The following is a 16,294-nucleotide window of genomic DNA, read 5'->3' on the forward strand; positions in this document are numbered from 1 at the left end:
AGCACTAAATGGCATATTCTAGGAATGCCAGATTTATCTTGGTAACCATCATGAAAAGAAAGGTATGACTGAGAAAGCAGATTATGAATACAAAGTAATGAATTTGCACATTTTGCATTGTGGAAAGAATGCCTTTTACTGAAGGCACAGTGATTATTGCTTGGTGAGAGGCAGTTTACCTCCTGATACTCATAAGTCACTCTAATCAAGAAACTCACCTACGTGTTAAAAATATAACATAAGAAAGAGGAGACTTTCTTTTATCCTTTAGCTACAAGTGTTTTCAATAGGCAGGCTTAAGGTTCTGTCAATAGTACATCAAAATAATACATTTCACTGTTATTCCAAAATCACAGGCAATTGGCAAGAGTTCAGCAGAATGATATACTCAACAGTGTAAATTCTTGAAATCTAGAAAGCTACAGATTACATAGTATATGCTTCCTTCTTACAGCTATAATTTACAAATACTGAGGAGAGAGAGGTAAGTAGTTGTGTTAGTCTGAAGTCAGTCTGAAGTCAGGCAGAAGGCAAGGTAGAGCTGCACTTTTTTAGACAAATAGACTAGATATAGTAAGTCTAACTAACTATAGTCTGTTTAATTAGTCTCTAAGGTGCATCTCTACCCTGCCTTCTTTCTCTCACTATTGTGCATTTGTACCCAGAAGCAAATGTGACAACTGTAAAGGATTTTGTAGATTTCTAGAGTCAGGAGGGACCTGGTAGACCATTGGGTCTGACTCCCTGCTCCAGGCAGGAAAGAGCACTGGGGTTAAGTAATCCCAGCCAGATGCCTGTCTAATCTCCTCTTGTACACCTCCAAGGTAGGGGAAAGCACCACCTCCCTTGGACGCTCATTCCATATTTTGGCAATCCTTATTATAAATAATTTCTTCCTTATGTCCAATCTAAATCTGTTCTTCTTCAGTTTGTGGCCATTATTTCTGGTAACCTCAAGGGGCGCCCTGGTAAACAGAGTATCCCCTATTCCCTGCTGATCCCCTCTTCCCCCCGATGAGTTTGTAGGCAGCCACAAAATTGCCTCTCAGCCTTCTCTTGTGGAGGCTGAGGGGATTCAGATCCCTCAGTCTGTCTTCATAGGGTCTTACCTGCAGGCCCTCAACCATATGAGTAGCCCTCCTCTGAACCCTCTCAAGGTTATCCACATCCCTCTTGAAGTGCAGCCCCCAAAACTGGATGCAGTACTCCAGCTGCAGTCTCACCAGTGCTGCATAAAGGAGAATGATAACTTCCCTAGAACTGCTTGGGATACTCCCGCTGATGCAAGCAAGGCTAACTGCACTCTTTCTTATTACCTCGTCACACTGGCGACTCATGTCCATTTTTGCATCAACCAGGACTCTGAGATCTCAGTTCCACTGTTGTGGTTCTCAGAATGATCCCCCCCCACCCTCAGTCTATAGGTGTGTTGGAGACTCTTTCCCCACAGCTGCAGCACCTTGCATTTATCTTTGTTGAATTGCATCCTATTCTGATCTGCTCACTTCTCCAGTCTGTCCAAATCTGCTTGAATTTGCTCCCTGCCCTCCAGTGTGTTTACTATGCCCCATAGTTTAGTGTCATCTGTAAATTTGGACAAGGTGCTTTCAACACCTTCATCCAAATTGCTGATGAAGATATTAAACAGAACTGGTCCAAGGACAGAGCCTTGGGGGACACCACTGCCCACATCCCTCCAGGAAGAAACCGACCCATCCACCACCAGTCTTTGGGTGTGTCCCATAAGCCAGTTTTTCACCCACCTTACTGTGAAAAAATCCACATCACAGCTACTCGGTTTGCTCATAAGAATTGGGTGAGACACTGTGTCAAAAGCCTTTTAAAATGCAGGTAAATAATATCTACTTCCTCCCCTGCATCTAAACACTTTGTGACCTAGTCATAAAAAGAAAATCTGGTTAGTCAGGCAGGATCTGCCTGCTATAAACCCATGCTGGCTGCCCCTTAACATTGTGCTACCTGCTGGGCCCCTGCAAATGTGACCCTTTATGACTTTTTCTAAGGTCTTGCCGAGAACAGATTTCTCCAAATTAAACTGGCTTTACTTTGTTTTACTCAAGTGGCCAAGCTAAAAATATGACTGTACAGAGCCTCAGCTGAAGTGGACCATGTTGTGTGACAGGCTTCTTGTGGGAAGGAAAGCCATATACATGCATTCATTACATTTCTGCCACATTTCAGTACTTCAGCTGATCAGATTCTTTAAATGACCAGAGTCTTGAGGCTTAACTGAAACAAAGCAATTGCATGCACATTTTGTATTTTTTTTTTTAAAAAAAGCAACAGTTGACTAGCTGAGACATGTTCCTGAAAAGCTTATTTCTGGGATCTATAATCACCTTTGGCTTATATTCTGCATATGGATTTAACATATTCACAGTGGGTATGTCTGCATGTTCATTAATGTGCAGGAGTTACTGTGCATTTAATATAGTACTTGCTTAATGAAGTACTAACTAAATGTGCGGTAACTAGAGTTACTGCACAATAGTGCCAGCAAATACCTTTTTAGTGATGCTACTGTGCAGTAGTGTAATAATACTGAACAGTAGCATATTAGCACTGTCCATGCTGTGACGTGCTACAGTGCAGTGTTGTTAGGCTACTGCACATTAAGTACCTTGTGTAGGTGTGCCCAGTTAGTATTTGTTTTTCCTATTTGTCCAGCAATGGATTTCAGATTACAGGAAACAGTCTCAGAGTGCAAAGCATCAGAAAAGTTGAATATAAAATTCTGTTAGGCTAGTTCCTGTTGAGAGATTCAACTTCTCCTATAATCTATTAAGCAGATTGTTGTTGCACTGAGTATGCAGTATGCATTGATTTGTTATGCGCGGTCCTTCATAGCATACCATTGCAGGATCAGAGTTATATCAGTGAAACTAGTGTGTTTTAGAGAGACCCGGAACAAACTTACATTCTGTTTGGCCAAGTTTTTCCCACTGCTGTATCTGAATTGGTTTTGAAAACAATGTTAAAATTGTTGGACTTTCTATAAATTTAACCAGGCCAGATATCAACTGATGACCAGAGGTATGAATCACTTGTCAGCTAAACTAAATTTCATCTAAAATATGTTGTTTTGTCAAAATTACAGTGATTTGCAGAGATGTTAGGTGTGTTATTTCATCTGTTAGGAAGGTGAGGGGAGTGAAGCATGTCATCTCCCATGTGAGAATCTCTGCTTGATTCAGAGTAAAGACTTTCATGCTATGTCGTTAAGAGTCAGGCAGAGGAGGACTTGAGTTGTGATCTAGTATGACCTGGGTCAGTACCCTGCCCAGTCAGAGGCTGTGACCTCTCAACCCCTCCAGCACTCATTCTTATTCACTACCAAACTGAAAAAAAAAAAAGACATATTGACAATTTCCATTTTCACTAAAATATTTGGAAATAAAAATCTTTAATGCAAGCAAAACATTTTGAACCTTCAGCGAAGGTCACAGAATGGAGCCACAGCCCTCCAAGCAGTTGCAGTGATGATTTAGTCATCATCTTTACCACTGAAGACAATGAATCCACATGCGATATGATCTTCTGTCATGACAAAAAAGGTGCAAGAGCAACTGCACATAAACTAAAGCCAGTAAATGTTACCTACCTGGATATTTTAGTTTAATTCACCACTGGGCTACCTGAGCACATGGATTCTTTTTAACTTCAAGTCCTCTGTAATGAAAGCTCCAGTTCAGTATCTTATTACGAACCCCCCCAAACCATCCCATTCACAATATTCTCCTTTAATTACAACTATGTAATATTTTTTTCATTGCAAGAAATGGGGCACTGTAGTAAGGAGCAAGGAAAAAATAAAGATGCTAAGCAAGGAGCATGAAAAAGGGAAAAGTTTAATTGTGTAGTGGGCTATTTTCCTTCCTGCTAAATTCCTAACTTTCAGTGCCAGCACAAAACCATTTTAAAAACTGTTATAGGTTGTTCCAGAGTAAAACAAAAAGCAAACACAATACTGTATGTCTGAGCCATCTTTAATAGTTTTATACAAATATTAAATATAAGTCTAATATTAAAGATATATTGTTTATGCAAGTGTTCTAGGAGTAGCAGAGTCAACAGGGCCAGTTTAATCTCTGATGCAACTGCATTGCCCTAGATGGAGTTATGCTAGTGTTATGTCACCCTAGTTTTACAAAGTCAATACACTCAGTAGCTGGAGCCAAAACTTGTGAGTTTCTGGCACTCAGTCCCATGTCTAGTTCTGACTGTGCACATCCACTCCATACTGACTTACTAACGAGAAGTGATTTTGCTATGCAGTGCACTGAAACTGGCAGTATTTGTACACCTCAGCACCAGAAGGCTACACATGTCATTAGGTCAGCATGGGTGCTTGGAGAAGCTTGGTATGCATATACTACAGTCACACCATTGAACTGGGTTTAAGATGGCTAACTCGGGTATTGATCATGGGGTAACCAGCAGTACAGAGGTCAACGTGGTCTAAACCAGCGGTTTTAAGCCTTTTTTCATTTGCAGACCCCTTTGGACATTTTGAATAGAGGTGCAGACCACTTTGAAGTGTAAGTGTGGACATTCACATACTTTTGATCATAGTCATCTTTTGCAGACCCCTTAAACATAGTCTGCAGATCCCCAGAGGTCTGTGAATCACAGGTTGAAAACCACTGGTTTAAACACTTGAATATTTAGTGAGGTTTTCCAGTGGGTTTTTTGAAGCCCATGCTGAGCTCTATGATACTGCAGCTTACCAGCTATCCATGCCTGAGATAACTAATATAAAGCTAGTTCAGGGATAGCCACCTGAGCCTCAGTGACACATTGTGAATGCAGCGTGGCTACAGTCACTGATGCATATTTTGCAATTTCAAGACCCCTACTAAGTGCTACTGAAGGGATTTGCTTCTGCCTCTGCATTGTCCATTGTTTCTAGTATCTGGTGACATCTGAAAACACCTAGGGAAACTTGATGGCCATCTTAGCCCTTGGGACCCAGGGGAAAGTTTTCCTGGGATCTGATATAATGATTTTCATTTGCCATCTGAACTGCAGACATACAATATGCCTGGGCATAAAGCTACCTTAAGATGTTCCAAATAGTATGGAATACTGTGGCCTGTCTCTTTAGCAAGACAGACTACAGTGAGCACAATCTGATCTGCCCTGCTCCCCACGGTGGCTTTTTGCAGAATAACAAGCAAATATCAAGTGTCAGTCCTGATCTTCAGAACACTTGTTGGCCAGGGCCCAGCAAAGCTAAGAGACAACCAGGAGCTCAGGGATGACAACAAAAATTGCCAAGTGTGTTCCGTAGTTTTACTAGGAACCCGTCCCCCAGGAGAGTAAGTTTCATCTCAGCAGGAGATGGAGTTTTAGAAGGGGCCTGTTCAAGACTGTGCAATGTGTTCCCACAGGAACTAAGGCCCCTCTCAAGACTTGCCACCTTTTGCTTCTAGTATAAAGTAAATTTCTTCAGCCTTGCCTTCTCTAATGAATGCAGTGCAGCATGTACATTGTAAACAAACACATCGAAAGCAAAAAAACCTACAACCCCACTGAAATAAAGTATTCCCTTAAACTCTTCCCTGGGAAATAAATGATGGGACTGATGGCACATGATGTGCACTCAGCAACATGGCTGATGTCCAACTTCAAGGACATTGAATACAACAGCAACAACCATAAAACTAGGTGGTATAAGCTTGACTGTAATCATGTTTTGACCATAAGCATGCTTTTACTGCTATGCATTTGGTAAGTACTAGTCCTGCGTGCCCATGAATGTCATTAGTAGAGCATGTAATCTGAGAAGTTTACATTTGAAGGGCTGTCTATTGTCGGGTATCACCGCCCCCTGCGGACCTGACAGACGCCGCCTAGGGTTTTATCAGCTATAATTGGGGATCTTACACGTGTATGTTTGGCCTGCCACGACTTGATGTTAACGGAGTTGGTTCAGATACCTTCACGTGTAGTCCAATTATTAGTCTCACTGTCGTCCCATGAGGTCCCAAGTTTGAGGGCTCTGCCACCCCTACACCCTCGCCCGTTCCACCAGGTGGTGGCCAGCCAATTGGTCCAGCCACGTGTCCTCAGTTCCTCTCGAACAAACAGCAAAAGCAAGGTCAAAAAGAAAAACACAAAAAAAGGAGAAGGCTCTCCTGGCCTGTGTCACTGCTCCGGCTGTCTGCAGCCACACTCAAAAATCAGACCTGACCTTTGTCGGGTCAGTCTCACTTGTTGGCTCTCTCTCTCTTTCTCTGAGAGGCCTTTGTAGAGCTTGCCACGATTTCTCTTACCAGCTTAAGTCTATACTATTGTCTTGTGCCACTATTACATGTACTATGGTACCTCAACGTCAATCGTGCCCCTCCATTAGGGTTATTACGGTACCCTTCTCCCTCCAGGCTCAGCCAGCTCCCAGCCGGTAAACAAACAGTTCTACTCCCGGCAGGGGCCAGCAAGCGGGGTTCCAAAAGCCCGCTGGGGTTTTGCTCTCTGCCAGAGGCTCCAGCAGCACCCACCGTTGCTTTTCGAGTTCCCTGCAGCATGTGCCCGCGTGCTCCTCCGCCGCCGCCTCCTCCTCTTTCCGGTTCTGCATTGTTGCTTCCTGCTTGTCCCGGGCTCTTCTTTATACTGGCAGGGGAATTATCGGCCCCTCCCTTCCCGACACACCTGGGTAAGGGGAATCTCTGCCGGGCTTCTTGGAGCTGCGGATGCGGGGCCGCTAAACCTTTGATTAGCCCGTAAGTCTTGGAGCCTGGTGGCTCCTTCTCTCTTTCACACCTACCATTTATGAAGAAATAGGGAAAGAGGAAGATGGAGGAGACAAACAGGACAAGAATAGACAGCAGCTGGGAACAGAAAATCATTATAACCTTGCTTAGCTACTCTTGAACAGATTATGATATGGCACCATGTGACCATCCGACAAATGCTTTTGTTACCTGTAAATGTTTATTCTTCCCTACCATCTCCTGCCTTCTCTGTTCCTTCCCTCTCTGTTCTGCTCTTGAGCCCCCACAAGCATTTAATGAACACATAGTTGGAGTTCAACAGAAAGAAAAGAGGTTAATTTAATGTCCAGGGATTGGGGCAGTCCTCTCTGTGGGAGGGGGCTTTCATATATTTCTCCATGAACCAGACTCCTCTCTCTCACTGGCAGGGCCATGACTTGGCCATCTCTTCTCCCTTCTCTTTTTTCTACTCTGTTGTGTTTCCCATCTAAGCTGTTCCCCTGCTGAGCCCAATACTGCTTTTAAGAAACAAGCCCAGTTACTTATGCCCTGTAGGCTCTGGTCAGGTGTTGTTGCTTCCCTCCTTGTTAAGTTTTACATACAATAAAATGAGCTAACTCCTGAAGCACTCTTCCCCTGGTAATAGAACAGGCTTTTTTCCCCCCCCAAGAAGTTAAATTCCATGGAAACTAGGACAAATATGCAGAGTTAGTGAGGTAGCATACAGTTTTTTAAAAACTTTTCCCTGGCAGGCTGCTCTGAGTGGCTTCCTAGAATCCATTCACAAAAGAGAAAGACAGAAGTCAAGCATTTCAGCTGCAAATCTGGCATGGGGGGTAAGGGAACCCTGTCCCTTTACCCACACAAACAGTAGAGGGAGGTCCTGTGAGTGCCTGTGCAGGGACAACTAACATGAAAATCCAAATATAACCTCTCTAGGAGGGTATCATTGTAGGTGAAGGGTCTAGACTTGGCTACTACACATGTGATTCCAAGTCAGTTATGGTCAGGGCACATGTTGCTTGTAACCAGAAGAACAACAGAGTGTGTGTGCTAACCTTTCCCAAACCCCACCCAGTGTGGGGGGATGTGGGTACGCTAGAAGGAAGGAATAGGCTACAATCAGACCTAGACAGGTTACAGGGGTGGGCAGACAAGAATAGGATGGGATTCAACACTGACAAATGCATGGTGATGCACCTGGGGAGGAAGAACCAGCAGCATACCTACAAGGCTGGGAAACTCCCTTCTTATCAGTGCAGAGGCAGAAAAGGATCTTGGAGTCATCACTGATGCCAAGATGAACATGGGCCAGCAGTGTGGGGATGCAGTCAAGAAGGCCAACCATACCTTGTCATGCATCCACAGATGCATCTCAAGCAGGTCCAAGGAGGTGATACTCCCCCTCTATGCGACACTGGTCAGACCGCAGCTAGAGTACTGTGTCCAGTTCTGGGCGCTGCACTTCAGAAGAGATGTGGACAACATGGAGAGGGTCCAGAAGAGGGCCACTCGCATGATCGGGGGCAGCAGGGCAGGCCCTATGAGGAGAGGCTACGGGACCTAAACTTGTTCAGCCTCCACAAGAGAAGGCTGAGGGGGGATCTAGTGGCCTGTTACAAACTAGTCAGAGGGGACCAGCAGGCACCGGGGGAGTCCCTGTTCCCCCGAGGACTACCAGGAGTGACTAGAAATAACAGTCACAAGCTGCCAGAGGGTAGATTCAGACTAAACATCAGGAGGTGCTACTTCACTGTCAGGGCGGCTAGGATCTGGAACCAACTTCCAAGCAAAGTGGTGCTGGCTCCTACCCTGGGGGTCTTTAAGACAAGGCTAGACAATCACCTTGCTGGGGTCATTTGAACCCAGTACTCTATCCTGCCATGGCAGGGGGTCAGATTTGATGATCTGCTCCGGTCCTTTCCAACCCTACTAACCATGGCACTATGAAACTATGAATCCCTACCAGTCTGGTTCCTGAAGCAGAGTTCTTGCTAGACGGCATGTTTGCTCTTTGTTTGCTGCATGAGCCAGAGTAGGAAATATCTGAGCGCAAACAGTTGTAGAGAATTACTTTCCCCTTTCTCCTGTACTGTTTCTTCCTATGCTGTAACCTGTGCCCACTCTCAAGCAGGGAGATGCTTATCTATAGAGAGCACTGGCTTCATCCAATATAACTATGGTATGCTTCTTGGTCTTGATATTTTTTTTTTATTATACAAATATCTTAGTGGTGAAATGCTATTCTAAAAAAGCACTGAAATGCCATGGCACTAAAAGGGAACCCACGCATAAGCTTGCTATAACTTGCAAGACTGTTCTGCTAGTGTCAATGAATATGCTGGAGCATATATACTCACAAGTCTTGGCCTATTCCCACCCCAGCTATGGAGCTACAATCATTCAGAATCATCAGAGGGACAACCCTGGGAAATAAAAGCATCCTTTGGGGAAGCGATGTTAGCCAGAGAAGGGAGTGTATTCTCTGTGCTGGCCAAAGCAGGAGCTAATTGTAAGAAGTGAGGAGTAGGTCTTCTGCCTAGATGTGGTTTCATGACAGCTCTGTTACAAGTCCCCATGCTGTCAGAGTAGTTCACCTTGTTGTCAGTGGTTCTGTTGAGTCGCTTCCAAGCATTAAGCCCCATGGTGATTCTGCCATAATCTTTCTTTACATCTTTCTTAATTAGCGTGGATAAGAAAACTCCTGACAGAAGAGACCCCTGCTCCAATTTTGAATCAGTATCATTTTTGTTTTTCAATTTAAAGCTTTATGTCTGTAGCTTTACCTTAACTTTGACTGCTTGTACCCAGTCTTTTTGTGAAGCAACTTCATCTGTTTTAACTGCCAGATTTTTTTTAAGTGGGGTCTGTCCTGCACAACCAGACCATGCAGCTTTATATCTTATCACTGGCATCCCTGAAGGAAGTAAAATCCTGCAGAATAAACATTCTTAAACCCAGAGTTTTGCTTGGCAGAGAGATCAGTAGTGTAAACGTTGCATATTGTGTAGGTGTCAAGGATTTGAGAGGGAACAACACTTGTTCAGCTACAACTGTGTTTGAACATTGTGGTTGTGTCTTTTTTCTCCTGAGGATTACATTAATCAAAGTTTGCTTTAAGTTATTCGCAAGAGCCTTGCGAATAATGTTTCTTCAACTGGCACACATATATATAACCTTTTGGGGAGCACAGCAGGTGCCTACAGAGTGCATGAGAGGAAGGAATGAGGAAGGAGAAATAAAAAGGGAGGGAAAGGAAAAAAATGAAAAAATTAAAAATGCCTCTAAAATATCTCTAAGCATTTTGGAGAAGCTCCAGTTTAGTTGTAATGACATCAAGTGTTACACACATATGAATACATCCCTCTTACGCACGGTTCCAAGTAGCTGTGAGCGCAGATGAGGCCATAGTCTCAGAATTTCCTGTAGTCTTTGTTCCAAATCTTAAAGACAGAATTCTGTTAATTATTTAACTTTCTTTTAGTTTTTCAAGACTCCACAAGCCTTTGTATTGTGCTGAACTCTAAAACACTGGTTTAAAACTTTGATTTATGTACCCACACATTATATTTAATCCTAGCAATTGGTCTACACTAAAAAACACAGTCATTCTGTAGAGAGAGTTTGAGTGTGTGTGTGTGCGTGTGTGGATGCACATGTGTATACAAACATATAGAGAAGTCTAGGAGCACTCTTACCTTCCTGGAAGATAGAACTGGCACTTACTGGGGCAGTTGTCTTGGTTGAATTCTAGGCCCTGAAAGAGTAAAAACAAAAGAGACATTGGTAATTCCATGCAGATCCCCAAGGTTATGTCCACAGAGAGAGAGAGAGAAAGAGAGAAATGCAGCTTTCTGTCTGCCCATGCTTCTCTCTGACCCAGTACTCAGTAGTTTTTTTCCTCATCTGAAATGAATTGCATGTGCCCTGATTAACTCAATTCATGTCAAACACTACATGAAATGTGATAACGGACATGAGGGTAGATTGTGCCACATCACGTTCATCTCCAACTGGGGTTGGACCTTTCCTGTCTTTGCATCCCAACAGATACCAAAATACAAGCTTAAAAACAAAAAACAACAAACCACATAAACTAAATACATGTAATTATCTAGAGGCTGAGAACTGTGACAAAGCAATGCTGACCATAACATTTTTTATTTTGGATTGATTGCTAGAATTGTGTTTATATTGTGCAGTATTATCTTTGCCAGATCCTACAAGCATTGTGTTGAATTCATCCTTCTCTTCACCACTGACTTAAAAAACCTTAAATCTGTGCTTCTTATCACAGACAGTTGGGAGGGAATTGCTGCTTCATTTAATACAATTCCTGGTGGACAAGGATCAGCAAGACCCAGTCATCACAAAGCTACTCGATAACACCCGGATTCATATCATGCCATCAATGAATCCAGATGGATTTGAAGCTACAAAAATACCTAATTGCTTTTTCTCAAAAGGAAGGTAAGGTGTGTGTGGAAGTGGGTGTGAATTTTTTTTAATAGTTAGAGGGGGCATGTCATAACAGGTGAGTAATTATTAATGCAGCCTAAGCTGACTTAGAGATAAATTTGGCCTGTAGTGTTCTGACGACATAATGCTATGGCACGAAGCTTGGCAGAGGACTGACTGATCCAAGCCTCTGCTTGTAAGTGTTTGTTCTTTGAGAGAATTGATCACAGTTTAAAGTGGTTTAAACTTTAAGCTACATATATCTGATTTCTAAATAGAAATACAACATCTCTGGATCCTTAGGGTGCCAAAAATGAAAATAGTCACAGAATTAATGGCAGGCAAAAGGACCTTTTCCTCATTTTTAGATTAGGTAGAGGATGGCTGTTTTCAGTTTGCTGGACAAAAAGGAGAAAATGTTTTAACACTACAGATGTTCAAACCCAGCTTGTTATCTCTCTCATCAACAAAGAAAACAATATAACAATTCTTAAACAATTTTGTCAATTTTTTTATTAAATAAAAGCACAGGTTCCCAGCACTGCCATAAACCTACTGTAAAACGCTTTCTGCAGCTCAGATGATTTGTGTTCTGCGTCAGTTGTAGGCAGAATGGACCACTAGAGAGGGCTCTGTCCCTGAGGAGGTGCTGTGTAGTGGCTTCTACCAAAACAGTATTGCTCAGATAATTTAAGGCACTTCTTCAGCTGTCCACCCCAAAGCTTGAAGCCCATACAGCAGCCTTTTCAGTTCCAGATTTGACTTTCAACAAATTGAGATAGAAGCTGCTGATATGTCTGCCATTCTTCCATGATGGCTGAGCTGATGCTAGGTCAACAACAGGAAAATTATGTGAAGCCTCCAAAGACTAGGCTTTGGTTACACTGGCAAAATATCCATAGTGACAAAAAAAAGTTTAATAAGTTCATCCCATTGCGGGCAGTCTTGGTAACAGGGATGAGTGCAAACTGTGGTGAACTCATGGCAGCTATCGGGCGGAACCAGAGGCACAGCAGCAGAGCTTCTGTTGAGAGCTCTATGAGCTCACTGGCTGGTCAGCGTGGGGTTTACCTGGAGTCCCTGCTCACATGCAGCTGTGGAACCCAGGGGGTAAGTGCTCTTACTGTTCACTTTGCCCTTCCCTTGCTCCCCTCCACCCCAATTACCCTTGATTTCAGCAGCAAGGAAAAGAAGGGACAGAGGGAGCCCAGGGGCTGTGCACTACTGCTGCCCATCCCCTCTCCTCTGTTTTCCTGCTGCTGATAGGGAAGGAAGAGAGGGGAAGAGCAAAACACAGTGGTACTAATTCCCTGGGCTCCAGAGCTGCTTGAAAGCAGGGTCTCTGGGCAGATGAGCATTCTTCACTGCTCATGTAGCTCACTGCTGAAGGGGACAGGGCTATATCCCTGTCAGTGCAACCCTGGATCTGCCCCATGGCAGCTGTGTAAGGAATTTGTTGTAGAAGGAGTGTTTGTGTAACACTGCCCTGCCTGCAGTCCTTGCATATTCTAATGCAAATTGCTACAGAGATCAAAACAGGGAAGAAAATTTAAAAACCTAGAAAAAGGAGAACAAAGAGAGAGCACAGACAAAGACAAAGAAGAAATGACAGGAAGAAGGAGACCAGAGGAACAAATTTGGGAAGATACAGAAAAGCAGAAAGTAGCCAACACAACTCTTACTAATACAGTAGGAGTACTTGTGTAGCTAAGGATCAAGATCTTTTGGATCTTTTATTTTAGCTGCCATAGCAGCATTAGGGGGAACCAATATGTCATGTAGATGCACATACTACTTGGCACACTACACAACTAAAGTAGGCCCTGTTTAAAATAACTTACTCCTGAAACAAGTAGGTCGTTCTTTTGTGGGGGGTTCCAGTGGCTGAAGCATGCTGGGGATTGACACTAAAAAAAATGAGATTGTTTAAAAGGAACAAATCCCTAGCTAAATGCTAATCACAGTGACTTTGCAGTAGAGGAGAAAGGAAGAAGTATGGGATTGGTGGAACAGGTTGGCACTCCAAATACTCTCAGACATGAAAAGGGCACCCTTTTGGTAGGTGCATTGTTTTTATTGCTTCTCAGGATGAGGATGATGGCATTACAAGTGGCTCAGCCATAGGAGAGACGCATACGTTCCCAAACAAGTAGAAAAAACACGCTGTGCATTCTCTATTTGACTTATGCCACAATATTGTTTTTTCTGAGAGACAGAAAAGGAATCAGTGTTTCCATTTGAAATACTCTTGTCATGGTAGAATAATTATTCTATTGTATGCAGAGTATGATGTGGAATTATGTGAGTTTATTTGATGGTTAAGTGAGAACAGGTTCATGCTCATTTACCTATGCACTGTTTAAATAATCCTGTTTCCTCCAGCCTCTAGCACATCACAGAAACAAAGCATTGTAAATCATTTAAGGTTGATCAAGTTGTTGGAAATGTCTACATGCAAGCAAATAGGATTTTGTTTTTTCTGTAAGATACAATATGAATCACAAAGATCTGAATAGGAATTTCCCTGATGTCTTCGAAAGTAACGGGGTCCAAACTCAACCAGAGACTGAAGCAGTGATGAAATGGATACAAAACGAAACATTTGTTCTTTCAGCTAACTTGCATGGTGGGGCACTTGTTGCCAGTTACCCATTTGATAATAGTTACTCAGGTAAGCTAATACCTGTGTTTCTCCTTTAAGAGCTTTAGTAACAAAAACCTAAATTTCCTGAAGTTTTGAACAGGGCCTTGCAAACTTAGAGCTGAGGGAGCGGGGTGGAGAAAAATGATTGATCAAGAGGAAGAAAATCTTTTAGAGGTCAAAAAGGTAGAAAAATAAAGTAAGAATCGACAAAGGCTTAAGTGCATTGGACTTTGCAAAGAAAATTAAAACAAACAGCAGGTGCTTCTTCAGCCATTTGAACAGGTATGGCAGGGCACATTTGGGGTGGTTGCCACGTGGCAGGGACTGCAGTAGAGTGGGACAAAGCCAGTGGAGAAGGCAGCCAAGTGAAGCCCCTGAATGTCATGATTAAGGGGGAAAGGTGTGTGGTGGAGCACCGTTGGGGGTGTTTGCCACTCGAGGACTTTCACAGGCTCTGAGGGGAACCTGCTTTGGCAAAGCAGCAGGGGAAACCTCCCCCAGGAACTATTCTAAGTGGGGAGGTGTGTGGCAGAACAGCCCCCAGGAAATGCCAGGCCAATTACCACCCTGGTGGAAGGCGAGTAGGGGAGCCTAAACCCCAGCCCCTGCCTTCGGCTGGGTTATTTAACATTGGAGGCAGTTGGGGCCAGGCACGGCTGCAGCCACCTGAGCCCATGTGGGGTGCAAGACCCCGAGGAGTGAGAGTGGTGGGCCAGACACACCGGTGAGTGGCACCTGAGCCTGCGGGGCGGGGGTGTTTGACCCTGGGCCCCAGCATAGGGGGCTGAGTATGTGCCTTAGTGGAGGCAGAGATGTAGGGCAGGGTACAGTGGGACATCTAATGGCCTTCACTAGAGTGGCAGTTGGGAGGCGTGGAGAGCCTAGCAAAGGGCATGGAGCCTAGCGAAGAGGCAAGAAGCCCAGAGGTTAGGAGCCCCAATTGCGCGTGGGGGGGGGAAGGAGCCCAGGGAGAATGAGGGGCTCAGAGCCCAAGGAGAGAGGCCAAAGTTAGGGGCTGGGATATGGTTACAACATGTGAATGCCGAGAGGGGCGAGTAGTGAGGCCCTCTGAACAGGGGCCCTGAGATGAGGCCTGTGAGGAAAGGGTGTGAAGTGGGCCCTGGTGAGCAGGGGCCTCAAGGGTAGGCCCTGCTAACATGGAGGCCAGGTTAGGTCCAGGTAAGCCTTCAGGGGCCTGAGGCCACAGGTGGGCCAGAGGCCAGTTGGGTGGGACGGCTGAGGAAGTGCCACGGGAAAACAATGGGGCGAGTCAGGAGCCCCTAATTCAGAGCAGCTGGGTGAGTGATGAGAGACAGAGTCACTCCGGTGTTCTGCAGACCGCCCAACGCTCACTCGGATGAGGGTCAGGGGAGAGGCCCAAGAGGCCGTGTGCTTGCTGGCCGGGGAGTGCAGGGAAACAAGCCCCAGGACCCTTTGGGTGAGGGCAGGGTGAGTGTGGTCCCAGGAAAAAGAGGGGCGGTATGAGAGTGGCCCTGCAAAGGGGCAGTATGAGAGAGACTGGGTGAGGGGTGGAGTGAGAGAGGCCTTGGTGAGAGGGAGGCAGTATGAGTATGGACTGTGATAGGGAAGAAAGCAAGGCCTAACACTGGGATGAGTTGAGCCCAGCCTGAGACTGGAGCAGAGCTGTTAGGAATATCTGCAAGGTTTGGGATGCAGTATAGGGATCATTGGAGCTGCATGCATAGGCCCAGGAGAACATAGGCTTCCCGCCTAATTAAGACCTTAATTTTTGAACAACAAGGCATGGCAGGAGAGAAGGGTGGGCAGCATGCCCAGAGGCAGGTGGGAGACTAGCACTGTGTCTAGTCCGGGACTTCCCACTTTGCTACGCAGGAAAGAACCAGAAGGCTGTTGAGTTTGCTTGGATTGCTGGGGTAGCAACAGGGGATTAAGGAGGGGGCTGGCTTTCCTCTATAACATGAGGCATGGTGCTCTTCCTAGGATCATCAGAGCATGTGTTTATTTAACTAATTTCCTACCATTACAGATCTACCAAGCCCTTTTTCTGTCCTTTTTTCCTGTGGGATATGTTGGGACACAAGAAACTGATAGGCAGGTTTGAGGGCTTCATATCTTTTTGTGAAATACAGAGCTATTCATTGTAACATTGATCAGGGTCATACCATCACCATCTTCATTGCACAGATACGGTAACTACAGAACGCTATAGTGCCACCCAAGATGATGATGTTTTCAAATACCTTGCAAAATCCTATGCTTCCCACCATGCCACCATGTCCAGAGGAATTTCATGTAGCACTCCAAATGTGGAAAGCTTTCCAGGTGGTATTACAAATGGATATGCATGGTACCCATTGAAAGGTAAGAGTGTCAATGTTTTCCTCTCCTCTCCATTGCTTTTATTGTATGCTGGGACACAGGTTTGTTCCTGAACTCCATAACAGCTGTGGCTTTACCTGCAATAGAATTTTTTGAA

General features: G+C 44.5%; 1 protein-coding gene across 1 annotated transcript in view; it reads left to right on the top strand.

The window, feature by feature from the left end:
• The window catches only part of CPM (carboxypeptidase M), a 64,941-nt gene that overhangs the window by 37,718 nt on the left and 10,929 nt on the right, over nt 1-16,294 (top strand). Inside the window, exons 3-5 of the mRNA XM_019543246.1 lie at nt 11,032-11,204; nt 13,679-13,863; nt 16,003-16,179. Of these exons, the coding sequence (XP_019398791.1) occupies nt 11,032-11,204; nt 13,679-13,863; nt 16,003-16,179 (535 nt within the window). The remainder of the gene's footprint in view (nt 1-11,031; nt 11,205-13,678; nt 13,864-16,002; nt 16,180-16,294) is intronic.

The sequence above is a fragment of the Crocodylus porosus genome, unplaced genomic scaffold, assembly GCF_001723895.1.
Source record: "Crocodylus porosus isolate Cpor-Errol unplaced genomic scaffold, CroPor_comp1, whole genome shotgun sequence".
Taxonomy (NCBI): domain Eukaryota; kingdom Metazoa; phylum Chordata; order Crocodylia; family Crocodylidae; genus Crocodylus; species Crocodylus porosus.